We start from the raw sequence: 20958 nt of genomic DNA, 5'->3' as shown, positions 1-20958 counted from the left end.
CTTACCTTTTCTCTTCCAAACAAGTTTGGCCAGCTTCTCTGTCATGGAAACATGGAGAAGTTCACTACAGAAACAGGCCATTTGGCCCATCTAGTCAATGCCAAAAAAACATTTCAGCTTTCTAATGCAGCAACCTGCACCGGGACCATCGCCCTCCATACCCCAACCATCCAGGCTCCCATCCAAACTTCTCTTAATTGTGTAATTTGGCTCATATTCACCACTTGTGCTGACATGTCATTCCACACTCTCACGACCATTTCAGTAAAGAGATTTTCCAAATATTTCTGTTTAATTTTCACCTTCCCCACTTACCCATGACATCTGGTTGTCATCCCACCCAACCTCAGTGGAAAAAGCTGCTTGCATTTACCCTATCTGTATCCTCATAATTGTGTATACTTCTAACAAATCCTCAAAGCAATGTATATTCCTTGTTTATGTTTAGAGCCTTTTTTAGGTGTATAAGATAATGAGGGGCATTGATAGTGTGGACAGCCAGAGGTTTTTTTTTTCTCCAGGGCTGAAATGGCTAACACGAGGGGGCAGAGTTTTAAGGTATTTGGAAATAGATACCAAGGGGATGTCAGGGGTACGTTTTTTACACAGAGAGTGGTGGGTGTGTGGAATGCACTGCCGACTATTTGTGTGAGAGTGTTTCAGTTACTCTGGGGCCAGGCACCCATGCAGCTCAGTGGGAACAGGGAATAATACCAATGGAGAGAGTCAAACTGAGCAGGTCACAGATTGGAGATGACAGAAATGCCTTATTCTTATAGAGACAGGAAGAGCATCCGAGAATTTGATGGTCATTCCAGATACCAGCACCGTGCCCAGTTAGAAGATGATTTCTCTCTCCACCTTGGGTTGAACCTCACTGTAACAGTCTGATGCCAGATCACACCTTGACAAATGAAGTGATCTCATCTGAAATGTTGACCTACACCCATTGATGGATTTTGTAAATCTTTTTACAGGTTAAAAATGACAAGGAATTTGATTACGGAAATCTCGAACCTAACATGCCAATTTTGCTGTCTCTGTCCGGATATTTAAGAAGTGGAGCAAGGGATTCACTCGATCATCCTTCCTGCTCAGACTGTGGGGAGGGATTTACCCGATCATCTGACCGACTGGCACACCCATCATTTTACACAGGGGAGAGCCCATTCATCTACTCAGACAGTGGGAATGGATTCACTCGGTCATCTCAACTGAAGGTACATGAGCAAGTTCACACTGGTACAAGAACATTCACCTGTTCTGTGGGTGAGAAGGGATTCAGTCGGTCTTCCCACCTGTGGACACACCAGTCAGATCACACTGGGCGGAGGCTGGTCATCTGCTGAATTTTTGGGGAAGGATTCACTCGGTCATCTGACCTAATGGCTCACCAGCGAGTTCACACCGGGGAGCGGCCGTTCACCTGCTCGGACTGTGGGAAGGGATTCACTCGGTCATCTCAATTGAAGATACATCAGCGTGTTCACACCGGAGAGATGCCGTTTACCTGCTCAGACTGTGGGAAGGGATTCTCTTTGTCATCTAAGTTACTGAGACACCAGTCAGTTCACACCGGAGAGTGGCCATTCACCTGCTCGGACTGTGGGAAGGGATTCACTAAATCTTCTCACCTGCTGAGACACCAGTCAGTTCACACCGGGGAGAGGCCATTCACCTGCTCAGACTGTGGGAAGGGATTCACTCAGTCATCTCAACTGAAGGTACATCAGCGAGTTCACACCGGAGAGTGGCCATTCACCTGCTCAGACTGTGGGAAGGGATTCACTGAATCATCTCAACTGAAGGTACATCAGCGAGTTCACACTGGAGAGAGGCCATTCACCTGCTTAACCTGTGGGAAGGGATTCACTTCATCATCTCATCTGAAAGTACATCAGCGAGTTCACACCAGGGAGAGGCCATTTACCTGCTCAGAGTGTGGGAAGGGATTCACACAGTTAGCTAGCCTACAAGCACACCAGTCAGTTCACAATGGGGAGAGGCCGTTCACCTGCTCAGTCTGTGGGAAAGGATTCACTCGATCATCTCGCCTACTGACACACCAGTCAGTTCACACTGGGGAGAGGCCATTCTCCTGCTCAGACTGTGGGAAGGGATTCACTCGATCATCTCAACTACAGAGACACCAGCGAGTTCACACTGGGTAGAGGCCAATCACCTGCTGTGAATGTGGAAAGGGATTCACTCAGTAATGTAATCTTATGTAACTCTCGATTCGGCGAGCAGATTAATATAGGGGGTGATAGCCCCCCCAGCCCGGTCAATCTTAAGAAATCTCACTTGGGTGGATGCTGCGTGATGTGTCCCCTGTTACAAATCAGTACCCCAAAATAACAAACAGTAGACAATATGTGATTAAACGATTGAGATTTATAATTCTTACTTGGACTATAGGGTTAGTAAAGTAAACAAAAAAAAAAGAAAATGGGCCCACTCTCACCATTCACGTCTTCTCATCTCTCCCCAGCAAAAGACCATGAAATCTCTCTACCAGACTCACAAGGAAGAACATTTTTGTCATTGGATAGCCCCGCACTCCAAAACCCTGTTATCTCTAGTCATAACCTAAACATTGCTGCTACAGAGAAACCATTACCTCAGCAGTGAAACATTACAGAGAGGCCATTACATTAGCAGTGAAACTTGCAGCGTGTTACACTTGTGACACACTACCGTGTTCACACTGGAGAGAAAGTTTCAATATGCTGCATGCTGGATATTTGTCCATCACCGTTGCTGAATACAATTTTGAGAGTGACTGTCGGTGCTGAACTCTGCAATAATTGCTGCTGCTCACCACACCCAGTCCTGCACCCTGGTCACTGGGCATGGGAGGAGTTTCTTCTGCTGCATATTCACCTTTAATGGGACTGGAGTTTAAAATCCTGGATCTGAGACAAATAAATCAGTTCTATTTTAAATTCTGTTTTTGGTATTTAAGTGAATTTATAACACACTTTGTGTACAGTACAGTCAACTCAGGCCATCTGGATGCTGCCAGTGATTCTGTTCTACAACTGTCCTTTTAAATCCTCCCCTGTACAGCCAAAGTTGGCATGGTTTTCCTCAGGAGAAATCTTCCCAGACAAAGCTGTTGGAATTCTTTGGTGAAATAAGAAATTTGGTGGGTGTTGATTGTTTGGATTTTCAGATGGTCTCGAACAAGGTGCTGCACCTGAAGCTGCTTAACAAGACCACAGCTCATGGTATTTGATGTCTCTGTGCCTGTTCCCGCTTGGGGTTTAGAATAATGGAGGGGGAGCTCCCAAACACTGAAAAGCCGAGATAGAGACGATAGGGAGAGGATGTTTCCCATAATGCAGAGCCCAGGACTGGGGGTACACACTCAGACCGCAGGAAAACGAATTGAGAAGTGAGATAAGGAGTAAGTCTTATGATATTATGTTTATTCAACACAGCCGTGTCTGACCTATGCTTCTGTGCCCATCCCCCTCTATCTCCACCTCAAATGTACCGAGACACCCGCCTACACTCAGCTAGATAGACACTTCACTGATCCTAAAGGAATTTACATGGAAGATTGAGAATTTTAGAAATTTCCATATGTCTCCATTTAAAATGAGCGGGCCTTTTCGATCCCTGTCTGTATCTCTCTCACTCATCAGCGGAGATATCAAATAGCCTGTCCCTTTCCCTCGTTTATCTCCCCTGTCTCAGTCCCTGGATTTTATCCCAGTTTAACTCCCCATCTCTCTTCCCTCCCATATTCCTTCCGATCTCTCTCCTCTGTCATTCTGTCCAATGCTTCTTTCTGCCCCCTCACTCGCTCCCCGTTTATTTTTCACATCCATCTCACTTTCCACCATTCTCTTCCCTCACTGGTAGTCGACCCCGTCTCTCTGTTTCTTGCCTCAGCCACTTCGCTCCCATCTCTCCTCAGTCTGCCTCGCTAACACTCCAACAGCCTCTTGTTTCTCTCTTCTTCTCTTTCACTACCACCACTCAGCCTGTTCTCTCTTCTCTTTCTGTCCTTCCCCACTCTCTATCTCCCACTCTCTCTCTCCCCCTCTCCCACTTCCCCTTTTCTCCTTCTCCCTCTTCCTCCATCTCTCTGTCTCGTTCTCTCCCTTGTCTGCTTCATCCAACTCCAAATGCCAGTAAGTTCTGATGTCACCAAGGATGCTTATCTTGTCAATGTCACCATCGCACATTGAAAATGATGGGATGCTGTCCTGGAGTGAACACGGGTCAAGATTCAGTGTTGGTCTGTAAAGGCGGGGTGGGGTGTAGTTTGTAGACAGAAAGGGGAGAAGAGAGGCGAGAGTGAGAGAAAGTTGGGGTGAGCGGAGTGAGAGAGGGAGGTGAGGAAGTGGGAGTGGGTGTATTAGGATAAGAGGGGAGAGGAGGAAAGGGAGAGTAAGAGAAGACGGAGGAGTGAAGCAGAGAGGACGGTGTGCTGAGGAGTGAGAAGAGGGTGAAGGGTAGGGAGGAAAGGGCGTGACAGATAAAGTGATCACACTATGGAGAGAGGCGGGAGCAAGATGTTGAGGGAGCTGCACACTCACAGTTTTGAAGGAGTTTCATTCCCTCTGTCCCACTCACAGTAACTCTTCTAAGGATACTTTATACTACTCTGTCGCCAAACAATTGGTACTAGAACGTACAATCATCACAGCGATATTTGATTCTGTGCTTCACACTGCCTGGATTACACATATTAAATATTAAAGATATTAAAAATAGTCAAAAATATTTGCATATTTGCATTTTTGATATATTTGCATCAACGAAAACAGGATTCAACACGCTGCGAGCATGTGCTATTCTGAACTGAAAAGCTCAACCCAGAAAGATGAAGAAATTATCACAATAGATCAGTTATTCCCTCTGCGGGCAGATACATGTCCTAAAATGGTTTTAGGAACAAATAACACTCGCCCAGGGGGGGGGGGGCGTTGAAGATTCTTGGTGGGGCAGTAAGCTGCCTCTAACTTGAGACACCAGACCTGACCGACCGTTAGTAGAGCAGGCACTTACAAAAAAGGATGTGGCACTGGGACACAGGAAGAAGCCTAGCACTGCAGGCCTTGAGCATTCGTGGTCACAACGCATCTGACATTCGGCAATCTCATCCGACCATACCGACCTAACAGACATTGTTGGGGATGCATAAATTAGCAACCAGGGTGCTTGACATTTCCACCTGACTCGCAGCACTAAAAGGGCTAAAATAGGTTGGGAAACTCTGCTGTAGAAGAAAGATTAACCACTGGATGAGCATAATAGTCATAGTCATACTTTATTGATCCCGAGGGAAATTGGGTTTTGTTACAGTTGCAGCAACCAAGAATAGAGTATAAATATAGTAATATAAAACCATAAATAATGAAATAGTTTTATCTAAATTATGCCAGGAAATAAGTCCAGGACCAGTCTATTGACTCAGGGTGTCTGACCTGCCAAGGGAGGAGTTGTAAAGTTTGAAGGCCACAGGCAGGAATGACTTCCTATGTTGCATCTCGGTGGAATGAGTCTCTGGCTGAATTTACTCTTGTGCCCAACTAGTCCATTATGTAGTGGATGGGAGACATTGTCCAAGACGGCATGCAACTTGGACAGCATCATAGTTGTCCATGGATGAGATCCCCACCATCTGAGCAGACGAGATGTCAACATGAAGCATCCGACGCCAGGATAAAAGTTGGAGATCTCTTCCCAGAAACTGATTGGCTCATTGTGACAATATAGGACCAGGCGGCTGACACAAAAATAACAGAAATGCACATGTGAAAAAAAAACTAACGAATTCAAGACGAAGTGTATTTTCCCGTGTTGTGCCTCTCTCCGGCTGTAAAACAGAATATGCTGTTTGAAACTATCCAACACATTACAGGATGCAACAACAATTTAATCGGTTTGCTTACACAGTGGCAAGCATCATTCACCAGAATCTCGCTTGAAGATGCAAACTCATTAAAGATACTACAGGTTATTATAAATATACGCCTGATCCAGTTTTAAATCGGAGTCTGACAATTATATTACGACCGATCCAGTATTAGAGATAGGGCAATACATTATCCCCGTCCGGATATAATATCACAGGATAAACACGCAAAGACAATTTACTTGATTGGTATCGCCAATCCGACGCACACAACACACAGAAATCAGTAAGTGAAAAACACCTGAAATATGCCGACTGCAAAGAGGAAAATGGAAGTCTGCGATACATAAACAATTGTCCCATTTATAACATATACGAGTGGTATCATCCCAAAATCAGTACACTATAACATTAAATAATTTGAGCTGCAGGACAATAATAAACACCGCTAGAATAGGCCAAAAATTCATCGCAATTGAGAAATAAGATTTTTGTCTATGTCCATACCTCATGTTTACCAGTTTTAACCGAGAAACAATAAATTAACATTAAAGATGCGATTGTGCTGCGGAGAATACGGGGGATTCAACGTGCAGTTTGAACGGATGGAAATTTATGAAAAAATCAGGAAGTGAGGTGACATTTTTCCTTGAAGCAGAGCAAGCATTTAGTTGCTGCATTGAAATTTGCACAATTATGAACCAAATCAGAAGATTTGTAGTATTAATCATTTTTCCATGGCAGGTTTATCTAATATGGACAAGTGCGAGGTTCGTGCAGACTGATGACTCGCTGTTTCATTTCATTCTGATGCAAAAGACTAAAGTATCAAATAAGATGCAGCTTTGCCGATTAGGACTTGAATGTCCCCGGATCCTCTCCCGCTTTATCATTACCGAGAGGGTTGTGGCGGTGACAGGAGCCGGAATATGGCGGGGAAATAAACATAAAAGATAGGGTGAGTTCAGCAATTGATAGGAGGTGGATGTCGCGGGCTGAAGGTGTGAATGTGTATTTTCCTGTCTTGTGTCACTCTTGGGCTCTAAACCAGTTTTATTTTCCCAGCTGCCATGTTCTCCAGTGTCAGTTCTGCAATGTTAAGATGGAAATCACCGCAAGCCCCTCTGAGAAGAGCTTAGTTACAGTATTTTGTTTATTAATTAGTTGAATAATTGACGTGAGCGGATATTTCGCTGCGCTGATGAACTGCTCTCTGAACTTGGACTGAGTTACCCCATAAATAAACGTGTTTGTGCGACAACTTAATATCATCAGCATGTCTCCGGTGTGTTGAAAATTGTATACCGAATCATTGGAATTATCATGGTCCAGTCCGGCAATTGTGTTATAAAGGAATTCAGAAACTTTTACTGACCACAGGATTTTGAAGCTTCCGGAGATGGTGAGAAGTAAGATCACAGACCTCCTCCTGCTCTCCATCTCCGGGTCACTGCGGTTCTCCGCCTTGCTCTGACCCCTCAGCCCCTTACGGACACGACTAGTCACTAAAATGTGTCTGACTGTCAGGGCGTTGAACAGTATTAACACGAACAGGAGTAATGGCGTGAGGACGGAAGAAAGCCGGTCATATCCCACCCACCCGGGATCCGTATAGTAGCCCGGTATTTCAATACAGTCCCAGGGTATATTGTCAATCACTTTCACAGGACGATATATAAAGACGAAGGGCACATTATTAAAACAGAGCAGAACGCCGCTTTCTGTCAGAACCACAGCCGCAGTTTTCCGGTGCAATATTTTATTTTCCACTTCTGGCAACAAATGGCGACAAACCGATCAAAAGTAAAAGTGACGGTGAACCAGGCAGAACTTTCTCTGGCTGCGTCTCCCAGGATAGAGATCACACTGCACACGGGGGTGATGTCCAGGAAAGTCCCGGGGAAGTAATAATAACCGACCCGCCACAATATCACCGCAAACACGATGGTCAGCAGATCCGCCGCTGCCGTGGCCACCAGGTAGCGAGTGGTGCGGGTGGAGAGGCCGCACTTTCCCCGGGACAGGATCACCATCGCCACTAAATTCACTGGGAAACAACAGAGAGAGCGAGTGAGTTACTGTCTGTCCGCTCCGTGGGTCTCGGGGCAGGGAGATGCTGGAAATGGAGAGCAGCTCATTCCCGGAGGTTTAAAACGCGGAAGGCGGGGATCGCCGGCGCCTCAAAGGTGCCGATGCTGGGAGAAACGTTACGGTCCGGGGCGCTGCACGGAGAGCAGGATTCGGGAAGGAGGCCGGGAACGCTTTGGAAAATCAGTGTAAATCTCTGTCCATCAGGTTTCTGACTGATATGCAAAGCCGAGAAAACCTCGGCAACTTTCTCAGCGACAGTGATTCCCGCGATCCAGTCACATCTGTTCACACTGTCTGGTACCGCTCAGCCCCGCTGTCTCCGACTTTGTCCACGGACAATTTCCAAAGCTCGTTGCAGATTTACTTCCCCCGTTCGCAGGCATCGATCTCCTCCTCGGCTTCCGTCCTCACGGGCCCGGCTCGGCTCGCTTATTTTAAATTCCGCAACTACTCTTCGCCGCGGTTCCTTCACACTCTGTCAGGGGATCGGATCAGAAAGTTCCCGTGTTGGTTTTATTTAATATTCTCTCTGACCCGAATTACTGCGGCGTTACTCTAAATGCTCCGGTGCTGATGGTCCCGGAGCGGAGTTTCGCCTGTAACTTACCCCGTCTGACCTGTATCGGACCCCGCTGTGTCGGCTCTGAACTCCCGCTTCACTCCATCGATATCAGGACGTGGAAACATACCCCGGGAAACAAAAACCCACAGACACCCTCATTTAATTTATCCAAACTCCCGAAACTCTCAGGATCCAATATACAGTTGGTGTCATTTTCACGATATAAATGTACATTTTTTTTGTCAATAACAGACTGGGGAATGTTGACTTGGTCCCTGAGCCAAATTGTTGACACAGTTTGGGAACAACTGGGCTCCGAGCACCGGTCCCTACAACACCGACTGGGACAACCTGCAGGCCCAAGAAGGGTCTTGTTATTCCAGTGGCCACACATTTTAATTCCACGTCCCATTCCCATTCTGATATGTCTATCCACGGCCTCCTCTACTGCCAAGATGAAGCCATACTCAGGTTGCAGGAACAACACCTTATATTCCGTCTGGGTAGCCTCCAACCCTATGGCATGTATATTGACCCCTCTAACTTACGTTCATGCTACTCTTCCCTTTCATACCCCATCCCTTATTTATTTTTAAAATATATTTGTTATTTCCCCCCATTGTTCTCTCTCTCTCTTTTCTCCCTCTGTCTCTCTCACTATAACTCCTTGCCTGCTTCCCACCCTCCGGGCTCCCCTCCCGCTTCTCTCTCCCCAGGCTTCCCGTCCCCTGATCCTCTCCCTTCTCCAGCCTCGTATCCCTTTTGCCAATCAACTTTCCAGCTCTTTGATTCACCCCTCCCCTCCTGTCTTCTCCTGTTATTTCGGATCTCCCCCTCCCCCTCCAATTTCAAATTTCTTACTATCTCTTCTTTCAGTTAGTTCTGACGAAGGGTCTCGACCCGAAACGAGACTATACCTCTTCCTAGAGATGCTGCCTGTCCTGCTGCGTTCAACCAGCATTTGTATGTGTGTTTCTTGTTCCTCCGAAATGTTTTCAGCTGTGAAATTGTTTTTATCAGAAATAACCATGGAGACTGAAATTTTCTAAGTTGAAATGTTGTCCTTCACTCACTGGCGTGCTTTGTATACTTTTAACAGTGTAGAAAAGTCAAAGGATTTGTGTATGGGAATCACAAACACAACAGCCCGTTCGTTCCGCTGTATCTCTCAGTTCACCAGCGCTTGAATGCCGCCGATCCTTGAATGTGGAGGCGGAGATGCTGGAGAAAACAGCGCCCCACTCGCTACAAGGAGAGCCCGATCACGTGTTCATGTCCGTTATCTGATTGGATACATTGCCATGACGTTGATAGCAGTGTGACGTCATTCACTGGCTCTCATTTTGGAAGAGATTTAGTCGGCCATCGCAGATACACCAGCAGCTTCGCACTGGGAAGCGGCCGTTCACCTGCTCCGTGTGTGCGAAGAGACTCATTCAGTTAACCCACCTTGTGATGCTCCGGTGAGTTCACTATAAATAGAGGCCACATTTCTGTCCGGAGTGAGCAAAGAGTTTTACTCAATCATCCCAGCTGCTGCAACACCAGCAACTTCACATCAGGGAGGAAGTTCAGATCAGTTCTGTGTTAAATGTTTAACCATCACGGTGACTGAAGGCAGCTGCAGGTTCATGAGGGACTGTTACTGTCAGATTCTGCAGTTCTTGCGGCTGCTCATCGCACCAAGACCTGAACCCTGGTCACTGAGCATTGGAGGAGTCTGTTCTGCTGATGTTAGCCTTAAACTAGACTGGTGTTTAATATTGAGGGTCTGTGAAAGATAAATCAGTTCTGTATCAAATCCCGTGTTTCAGGTACTTACTCTCTCTACCACACTCACAATGTACACTAGAAAGGCCACTCGGCCCATCTGGTCCCTGGCCATGTTTCTGTTCCATATCAGTGTATCAATATCTATCCCTGCCGTTCCCCTCTCACTCTCCCTGTGACGACAGGTTGCAACTAGTCACCACTCCGTGCGGTAGGAAATTTCCCGTGAATTTAATGGAATCATGGAAATTTACAGCACATTACAGACCCTTCGGCCCACAATATTGTGCCGACCATGTAACTTACTCTAGAAACTGCCTAGAATTACCCTACCGCATTGCCCTCTATTTTCCTAAGCTCCAAGTACCCATCTAAGAGTCTCTTAAAATACCCTATTGTATCCGCCTCTACCACCGTCGCTGGCAGTGCATTCCACGCACACACTACTCTTTGTTTAAAAAACTTAGCTCTGACATCTCATCTGTACCTACTTCCAAGCACCTTAAAACCATGTCCCTCGTGTTATCTATTTCAGCCCTGGGAAAAGCCTCTGGCTATCCACGCGACCAATGCTTCTCATCATCTTATACACCTGCATGAATTTCCTGCATGATTTTCACCAGGCTGAATAAGACAATGAGTTCACTGTGGTTTTGGCGTTCTTCAGGGCTCTGGACTAAGGTGGTTAAACTCCTTCTTCCCTGCTCTTTTCAACGTTTTGGGGTCATTTTCACTAATTTCAAACGACTGTGCTATAGACAGCTGGGTTGTTGCATTGCACTGCTAAAGTCTGACAGCAGACTAGAGAGTGAATCTCGATGGAGCAGAGTCAGAAACCAAAGAGTTGCCAGCCTGACTCAGAGATCTGGGGCTCCAGAAAGAGATGCGTCCGAGAGTTTACAAGGAGGAGGAAGAAAAGGAATCAGATCAGCTGGATGTGGCTACAAATGAAAGATCAAAAACATTTGGAAACTGGTTGATCAAAAAAAAAGTAGTTAATTTCTGCAAAATACTGGTGGAAATCAACAGATCAGGCAGCCAGGGTGGAGAGGAACAAATAGACAACGTTTAGGCCGAGCCCCTTCAGCATGCATTGGCTGTGTACTCCTCTGCTTAGTTGCTGCCTGAACTGCAGAGTTCCTCCAGCATTTTGTGTGTATGTGTCTAAATCTCCAGCAACAGCAGAATCTCTTGTGTTTTATATCTGCATTTGTAAGAACGTTCTACTTTGGCATTAAACACGCGGAAAGTTTGCTTATATTAAGTGTATTGTTTTATGGGAGCTGCTTTCTGCGTTAAAAGAGGTGATGAGTTTTCTGCACAAAAAAAAAACACTGAGGTATGTAATTGAACCGGTGCTTGAGGAAACTTTCAATGGCTCTGTGATTAACTTGAAAACTCTGCGTAACAATTTCCGCCGTCGCAGAAGCACCGATCGAATGCGCAGGCGTCAGGGTTGCGGATGGTCCCGAATATCACGCATGCGCAGTACACAAAAGGCCTCGGATGTCGCTGCCGGTGAGTGTTTCTCCGTGCGCCCGTTTTCTCTACCGACTGAGGGGCAATTGCTGTGACTCCGGAAACTGTGCCCCGCGATCCCGGGATAGCCCTGTTCTCTTCTCTCTCTCTCTCACCCCCACGATCCCTGCACGGAACCCGGGGAACTTAGGCTGATGAGGGAATGGGAGCCGATGGATCCCTCAGACAGAGCTGAGCTCCAGCTATCAAAGGGTTAGGAACTCGGAGAAAGGGAACAAAATCTTTTACATCGCCAGTTCTGATAATCACCTTTATTTTACCTCCAATCACAAACAAGAGACATTCTGCAGATGCTGGAAATGCAAGCAACACACACAAAATGCCGGAATTCAGCATTAGTACACTTTGCCATAGATGCTGCCTGGCCTGCTGAGTTCCTCCAGCATTTTGTGTGTGTTGCTTGTTTCACCTCCTCTTGTTCTGGACTTTTCTACCCGTGAGAACATGTTTTGATCCATTCACTCTGTGAAGATAATGATATCAAACACCTTTGTCTGGGTATCAAAGAGCTTTCACATCACAAATGTGCTAGACTCCAATGAGACAGTCTACTGCGCTTCCCTTTATATTCATTGACATTACTGTACTATCAATGAGTTCACCACTGTCAGTCATTCGGTGGAGGGTTCAGGGGAAATATTTACGTACAATACAGAAACTGGTGTTAACTGTGTGTATTGCGGTGAAGCAAAAGTTGCTGGAGAATTTGTAACTGGGAAGGAATGGAGTGATATTTGGAAATCCGACATTTTTAAGTGTAATTTAGCAAGAAAGCCACATATGGACAATGTGCAAAAGCTCTGGTGAGAAAATCCTTCATTACCCATTACAGGCCTGCTACATAGGTTGTCTGAGAGTGCAGATGAACTCAATCGAACCCAGAGGAGATCAAAGTTCCTATCGACAGTGATTTGCTTGCTATTAAAATGAATACCTCTCCATATAAAATTCAGTGTGCACATGTTGTCACTGGGTGAAAAATGCACAGTCCAAGATTTATGTGCACATTGGTTGTTACAAATTAGAGGGGACATTTTAATAGAGCTGTTAGGGAGGGTTTAATCTAATTTGGCAGGGGGATGAGAACCGGTATGACAGAGCGGAGGAAGGGGAAAACAGAAATAAATCTCAGATAGTGAGCAGTAAAGATGTCAGGAAAGACAGGTAGGTGATGGGGCAAATTTGTAGCCATTGGGATGAGTTGCAGTGCAATAAAGTTGCAATGAAATCAAAGCGAAAAGTACCAAATATTGGTCTTAAGGTTTATACTTAAATGCACGCAGCATAAGGAATAAGGTGGATGATCTTGTCATACAGCTACAGATTGGCAGGTATGATATTGTGGCCATCACTGAGACCTGGCTAAAGGATGCATGTCTCTGGGAGCTGAACGTCCAAGGATACACGGTGTATCGGAAGGATAGGAAGGTAGGCAGACGGGGAGGCGTGGCTTTATTGGTAAGAACTGATATTAAATCGTTAGAAAGAGGTGATATATGATCGGAAGGTGCAAAATCTTTTTGGGTTGAGCTAAGAAATCGCAGGGGTAAAAGGACCCTGATGGCAGTTATATACAGGCCTCCAAACAGCTACAGTGATGTGGACTACAAATTACAACAGGAAATGGAAAAGGCTTGTCAGGAGGGCAGTGTTATGATAATTGTGGGAGATTTTAACCTGCGAGTGGATAGGGAAAATCAGGTCGGCACTGGATCTCAAGAGAGAGAATTTGTAGAATGTCTGCGAGATGGCTTTTTAGAGCTTGTTGTTGAGCCCACTAGGGGATCGGCTGTACTGGATTGGGTATTGTGTAATGAACCGGAGGTGATTAGAGAGATTGAAGTGAAGGAACCCTTAAGAGACAGTGATCATAACATGATTGAGTTCACTGTGAAATTTGAAAAAGAGAAGCCGAAATCTGATGTGTTGGTATTTCAGTGGAGTAAAGGAAATTACAGTGGCATGAGAGAGGAACTGGCCAAAGTTGACTGGAAAGAGACACTGGCGGGAAAGATGGCAGAGCAGCAGTGGCTGGAGTTTATGCGAGAAGTGAGGAAGGTGCAAGACAGGTATATTCCAAAAAAGAAGACATTTTTGAATGGAGGAAGGATGCAACTGTGGTTGACAAGAGAAGTCAAAGACAAAGTTAAAGCAAAGGAGAGGGCATACAATGAAGCAAAAATTAGTGGGAAGACAGAGGATTGGGAAGTTTTTAAAACCTTACAAAAGGACACTGAGAAGGTCATTAAGAGGGAAAAGATAAACTATGAAAGGAAGCTAGAAAATAATATCAAAGAGGATACTAAGCATTTTCAAGTACATAATGAGTAAAAGACAGGTGAGAGTAGATATAGGACTGATAGAAAATGATGCTGGAGAAATTGTAATGGAAAATAAGGAGATGGCAGGGGAACTGAAAGAGTATTTTGCATCAGTCTTCACTGAGGAAGACATCAGCAGTATACCGGACACTCAAGGGTGGCAGGGAAGAGAAGTGTGCGCAGTCACAATTACGACAGAGAAAGTACTCAGGAAGCTGAATAGTCTAAAGATAGATAAATCTCCCGGACCAGATGGAATGCACCCTTGTGTTCTGAAGGAAGTAGCTGTGGAGATTGCGGAGGCATTATCGATGATCTTTCAAAAGTTGATAGATCCTGGCATGGTTCTGGAGGACTGGAAGATTGCAAATGTCACTCTGCTATTTAAGAAGGGGGCAAGGAAGCAAAAAGGAAATTATAGACCTGTTAGTTTGACGTCGGTGGTTGGGAAGTTGTTGGAGTCAATTGTCAAGGATAAGGTTACAGTGTACTTGGAGGGATATGACAAAATAGGCAGAACTCAGCATGGATTCCTTAAAGGAAAATCATGCCTGACAAACCTATTACAATTTTTTGAGGAAATTACCAGTAGGCTAGACAAGGAAGATGCAGTGGATGTTGTATATTTGGATTTTCAGAAGGCCTTTGACAAGGTGCCACACATGAGGTTACTTAACAAGATAAGAGCCCATGGAATTACAGGAAAGTTACATACGTGGATAGAGCGTTGGCTGATTGGCAGGAAACAGAGAGTGGGAATAAAGGGATCCTATTCTGGCTGGCTGCTGGTTACCAGTGGTGTTCCACATGCGTCCGTGTTGGGGCCGCTTCATTTTACATTGTACATCAATGATTTGGAATATGGAATAGATGGCTTTGTGGCTAAGTTTGCTGACGATACGAAGATAGGTGGAGGGGCTGGTAGTGCTGAGGAAATGGAAAGTCTGCAGAGAGACTTGGATAGATTGGAAGAATGGGCAGAGAAGTGGTAAATGAAGTACAATGTTGGAAAGTGTATGGTTATGCACTTTGGTAGAAAAAGATAAACGGGCAGACTATTATTTAAATGGGGAAAGAATTCAAAGTTCTGAGATGTAACGGGATTTGGGAGTCCTCGTACAGGATACCCTTAAGGTTAACCTCCAGGTTGAGTCGGTGGTGAAGATGGCGAATGCAATGTTGGCATTCATTTCTAGAGGAATAGAGTATAGGAGCAGGGATGTGATGTTGAGGCTCTGTAAGACATTGGTGAGACCTCACTTGGAATACTGCGGGCACTTTTGGTCTCCTTATTTAAGAAAAGATGTGCTGACGTTGGAGAGGGTACAGAGAAGATTCACTAGAATGATTCCGGGAATGAGAGGGTTAACAAATGAGGAACGTTTGTCCGCTCTTGGACTGTATTCCTTGGAGTTTAGAAGAATGAGGGGAGACCTCATAGAAACATTTCAAATGTTGGAAGGCTTGGACAGAGTGGATGTGGCAAAGTTGTTTCCCATGATGGGGGAGTCTAGTACAAGAGGGCATAAGGATTGAAGGGTGCCCATTCAGAACAGGAATGCGAGGAATTTTTTTAGTCAGAGGGTGGTGAATCTATGGAATTTGTTGCCACGGGCAGCAGTGGAGACCAAGTCATTGGGCGTATTTAAGGCAGAGATTGACAGGTATCTGTGTAGCCAGGGCATCAAAGGTTATGGTGAGAAGGTGGGGGAGTGAGGCTAAATGGGAGAATGGCTCATCTCATGATAAAATGGCGGAGCAGACTCAATGGGCCGAATGGCTGACTTCTGCTCCTTTGTCTTATGGTGCTTTGGTCTTATGGACATTGGTGGGAATGTGGGGAGACCTCCAGTGTCCCTGATGCCCACACCTACAAGATGTGCATCCAGCTGCAGCTTGTAACCCTGCACTTTAAGGAGATGGAACTTGAAATGGATGAATTCCGGATCATGCAGGAGTTAGAAGGGGTGATATATATGACATGAAGAGACGTGAGTTACACCCAAGGTGTAGGACACAGGAAACTGAGTGAGAGTCAGGAAGTGGAATGCGTTTAAATAGCCATCGCAGAGTACTCTTGTGGCTCACTTTAGAAACTGTTGCGGGGGCGGGTGAATAACCTGGCAGAGAAAAGTCGAAAGGTTGATAGGGGATTTGGTGTTTAGGGGAACAGAACAAGAGGGGACTAATATCCTAGTGGTAAGGCTTCCTAGAGTTAGTGTGGGGGAGTGATGTGGTTAAAATAAGTTGCAGGGAGAATGGGAGACAGAATGACAGAACAGATAGTGGAGAGGGTGAATTGAATTGAATTGAATTGACTTTATTACATACATCCTTCATATACATCAGTAGAAATCTTTACGTTATGCCTCCGTCTAAATGTGCAATGTGTAATTTATAGTAATTTATAATAATTTATAATAAATAGTTTGTACATAGGACAGTCAATGTAACAGAGAAATCAATTAATCAGTCTGATGGCCTGGTAGAAGATGATGTCCCGGAGCCTGTTTGTCCTTTTGCTGTGGTACCGTTCCCTGGATGGTAGCAGCAGGAACAGTTTGTGGTTGTGGTGATTCGGGTCCCCAATATCCTTTGGGCCCTTTTTCCACATCTGTTACTGTAAATGTCCTGAATAGTGGGAAGTTCACATCTACAGGTGCTCTGGGCTGTCTGCACCACTCTCTGCAGGTTTCTGCGATTAAGGGAAGTACAGATCCCATACCAGGCAGTGATGCATCCAGTCAGGATGCTCTCAATTGTGTCCCTGTCGAAAGTTCTTAGGATCTGGGGCTCCATCCCAAACTTCTTCAACCATCTGAGGTGAAAGAGGTGCTGTTGTGCTTTTTTCACAACACAGCCGGTATGTAGAGACTATGTGAGATCCTTGGTGATGTTGCTGTTCACCCTCTCAACCCCAGATCCATTGATGCCAATAGGGGTTAGCCTGTCTCCATTCCTCCTGTCGTTCACAATCAGCTCCTTTGTTTTTGTGACAATGAGGGAGAGTTTGTTTTCTTGACACCAGTCAGATGTTGCTCAGACCTCAGATAGAGCCAGCAATCAAATGGCTGAGCATGGTGCAATGAATGTGCTGAGCTGTGTGTATCACAATGCAAGAAGCATCATAGGAAAGCCAGATAAGCTCAGGACAGGGAATTATGATATTGTAGCCATTATTGGGACTTGGTTGCACGCAACAGTCTGAAGGATTTAGAGGAACAAATTTGTAGAGAGATTGCAGACCATGCCAAGAAGCAAAGTTTGACTCAGTAAGTGATTTTAACTTTCCATATATTGACTGGGACTCCCATACTGTAAAAGGTCTAGATGGGGTAGAGTTTGTCAAATGTGCCCTTAATCAGTACGTAGAGTTACCGATGTAGAAGTGTGCAATGAGCTGTTAGGAAATGATCCAGGGCTGGTGGCAGAAATTAGTGATCATAATGCCATGAAATTCAAAGTAAAGATAGAAAAATAGAGGTCTGGAGCACAGGTTGAGATTCTAAAATGAAGAAAGTTCAATTTCGATGGTATCAGAAATGATCTGACAAGTGTGGTTTGGGACAGGCTGTTTTTTGGCAAAGGAGTACTTGGTAAATGGGAGGCCTTCAGAAATGAAATTTTAAGTGTGTAGAGTTTGTGTGTGCCTGCCAAAATAAAAGCTGAAAGGTAACTGGTGCAGGGAACCTTGGTTTTCAAAAGATATTGAGGCCCTGGATATTTTGTTCCTCCAAATGCCTCAGGCTGCTGGGTGCTAACAAGACTCATTAATGACTGTAATGTCATAATTCCACACCCAGAGCTCATCTGACTTTTTTTTTTAGCCATCTGTTGGTTTCTAAAAGCTTCCGAATAGTTTTTCCTCCATATTTTGCCCTCACTTTGGCTTTTCTGTTGGCTTTGGCTTCTCATTTCAGCCACGGTTGTGTCCTCCTGCCTTTCCAATGCTTCCACTTCTTTAGGATGTATCAATCACTCACCTCCCGAATTACTCCCAGAAACTCCAGCCATTGCTGCTCCGTTATCACTCCTACCTTTTCCCTTCCAAACAAGTTTGTCCAGCTTCTCTGTCATGGAAACATGGGGGAAGTTCAGTACGGAAACAGGCTATTTAGCCCATTTAGTCAATGCTGAAAAAACATTCAAGTTGTCTAATACAACTACTTGCACCGGGACCATCGCCCTCTATACCCCCACCATCCAGGCTCCCATCAAAACCTCTTTGAAATGGTGAAACCGAGGTCATATCACCACTTGTGCTGACATCTCATTCCACACTGTCACGAGCATTTCAGTAAAGTGCGTTTCCACATGTTCCCATTAAATTTTCACCTTCCCCACTTACCCATGACCTCTGGTTGTCATCCCACCCAACCTCAGTGCAAAAAGCTGCTTGCATTTTCCCTATCTATACCCTCATAATTTTGTATACTTCTAGCAAATCCTCAAAGCAATGTATAATTTCCTTGTTTATGTTTAGAGCCTTTTTTAGGTGTATAAGATGATGAGGGGCATTGATCGTGTGGATTGCAGAGGTGCATTTCCAGGGCTGAGATGGCTAACACGAGGGGGCATAGTTTTAAGGTGCTTGGAGATAGATACCGAGGGGATGACAACTCAAGTGATCTCATCTGAAATGTTGTCTGAAATGATGGATTTTGTAAATCTTTTTACAGGTTAAAAATGAAAAGGAATTTGATTACGGAAATCTCGAACCTAACATGCCAATTTTGCTGTCTCTGTCCGGATATTTAAGAAGTGGAGCAAGGGATTCACTCGATCATCCTTCCTGCTCAGATTGTGGGGAGGGATTCACTCGATCATCTAACCGATTGGCACGCCCATCGTTTTACACAGGGAGGAACCCATTCATCTGCTCAGACAGTGGGAATGGATTCACTCAGTCATACCAACTAAAGGTACACCAGCAGATTGACAGTGGGACAAGGCCATTCACCTGTTATGTGGGTGAGAAGGGATTCAGTCAGTCATCCCACCTCTGGACACACCAGTCAGTTCACACTAGGCAGAGGCTGCTCATCTGCTGAATTTGTAGGGAAGGATTCACTCGGTCATCTGACCTAATGGCTCACCAGCGAGTTCACACTAAGGAGAGGCCATTCATCTGCTCAGACTGTGGGAAGGGATTCACTCAGTCATCCACCCTAATGGCACACCAGCGAGTTCACACCAGGGAGTGGCCATTCACCTGCTCAGTCTGTGGGAAGGGATTTACTTGCTCATCTAAACTGAAGGGACATCAGCGATTTCACACCGGGGAGCGGCCATTCACCTGCTCAGACTGCGGGAAGGGTTTCACTTGCTCATCTGACCTGAAGGTACACCAGCGAGTTCACACTGGAGAGAGACCGTTCAATTGCTCAGACTGTGGGAAGGGATTCACTCAGTCACACACCCTGGTGGCACACCAGCGAGTTCACAGTGGAGAGAGGCCATTCACCTGCTCAGACTGTGGGAAGGGATTTATTCGGTCATCTGACCTACTGGTACACAATTCAGTTCACACTGGGGAGAGGCCGTTCACCTGCTCAGACTGCGGGAAGGGATTTACACAGTTATCCCAACTGAAGGTACATCAGCGAGTTCACACTGGAGAGAGGCCGTTCACCTGCTCAGACTGTGGAAAGGGATTCACTCGGTCATCCGAACTGCTGGGACACAAGTCACTTCACACTGGGGAGAGTCCGTTCACCTGCTCAGACTGTGGGAAGGGATTCACTTGCTCATCCCAACTGAAGGTACACCAGCGAGTTCACACTGGAGAGCGGCCATTCACCTGCTCAGACTGTGGGAAGGGATTTACTAAATCATCTCACCTACGGAGACACCAGTCAGTTCACACTGGAGAGAGGCCATTCACCTGCTCGCACTGTGGGAAGGGATTCACTCAGACATCTCACCTGCTGAGACACCAGTCAGTTCACACTGGAGAGAGGCCGTTCACCTGCTCGGACTGTGGGAAGGGATTCACTCAGACATCTAACCTACAGATACACCAGCAAGTTCACACTGGGTAGAGGCCGTTCACCTGCTGTGAATGTGGGAAGCTATTCACTCAGTCATCTAACTTTATGTAACTCACTTCGGCTAGCAGCTTAATATAGGCCCTATATAATTTAATTGTAAGAAATTACTCCATGAATAAATATATATATCTTTAGTGCACACATATATACTGATAAATACGTGCAGAGGGGCTTTTGGGGTGAAGGAATGAAGGGTTTGGGAGGAAGAAGAATGATGGGACAAGGAGTGGACTGATCAGACGTTGAGCATGGCAAAGTAAACTCGCTCAGCACTCACGAATGTTCCTGTCACTAAATGGTGGCCGAAATAGATAAGACAAGGGCGGGGCAAGGACAGGAAGGGAAGGGAGTGATGGGACGGTGAGATGAGGGACAGGACGGTGAGGGTGTGTGAGGGACTTTCTCAATAGTGGAGGAAAGATGGGTGAATGGCCGCTGGCAAGTATAAGATGGACGCATTCAAGGGCTATTGGTGGGGGTGTGGACGAGGGGAGAAGGGGGATCGAGGAGTCGGGGATGCAGTCTGGGTTGATGGTTAGGAGAGTTGAACATTGCCACGGACAGAGTGGGAGTGACTCACTTAATGACAGAAGTAAGTTGTGCGTGCACAACAGAATATGTTGGCCACCCAGGACGGGATGGATGGAGGGAGTGAAGGCAAGGGGACAGAGAGTGGAGAGAGTCTGGACTGATGGGACAAGTAGGGGCTGGATGAAAGAGGGATGGAATGCTGGGAATAGGGGTGAAAATTAG

At 45.7% G+C, this 20958-nt stretch overlaps 1 protein-coding gene across 1 annotated transcript in view; it reads left to right on the top strand.

Annotated features, from left to right (window-relative positions):
- Nucleotides 1–20338, top strand: part of LOC140207923 (uncharacterized) — a 28105-nt gene extending 7767 nt beyond the window's left edge. Inside the window, exons 3-4 of the mRNA XM_072276462.1 lie at nucleotides 978–2153; nucleotides 19222–20338. Of these exons, the coding sequence (XP_072132563.1) occupies nucleotides 1386–2153; nucleotides 19222–20196 (1743 nt within the window). The 5' untranslated portion in view covers nucleotides 978–1385 and the 3' untranslated portion in view covers nucleotides 20197–20338. The remainder of the gene's footprint in view (nucleotides 1–977; nucleotides 2154–19221) is intronic.
- Nucleotides 20339–20958: the final 620 nt, after the last annotated feature.

Source organism: Mobula birostris, chromosome 13 (genome assembly GCF_030028105.1).
Source record: "Mobula birostris isolate sMobBir1 chromosome 13, sMobBir1.hap1, whole genome shotgun sequence".
Classification (NCBI taxonomy): Eukaryota; Metazoa; Chordata; class Chondrichthyes; order Myliobatiformes; family Myliobatidae; genus Mobula; species Mobula birostris.
Note: the sequence above shows the minus strand (reverse complement) of the source record. Positions and strands in the feature narration are given on the sequence as shown.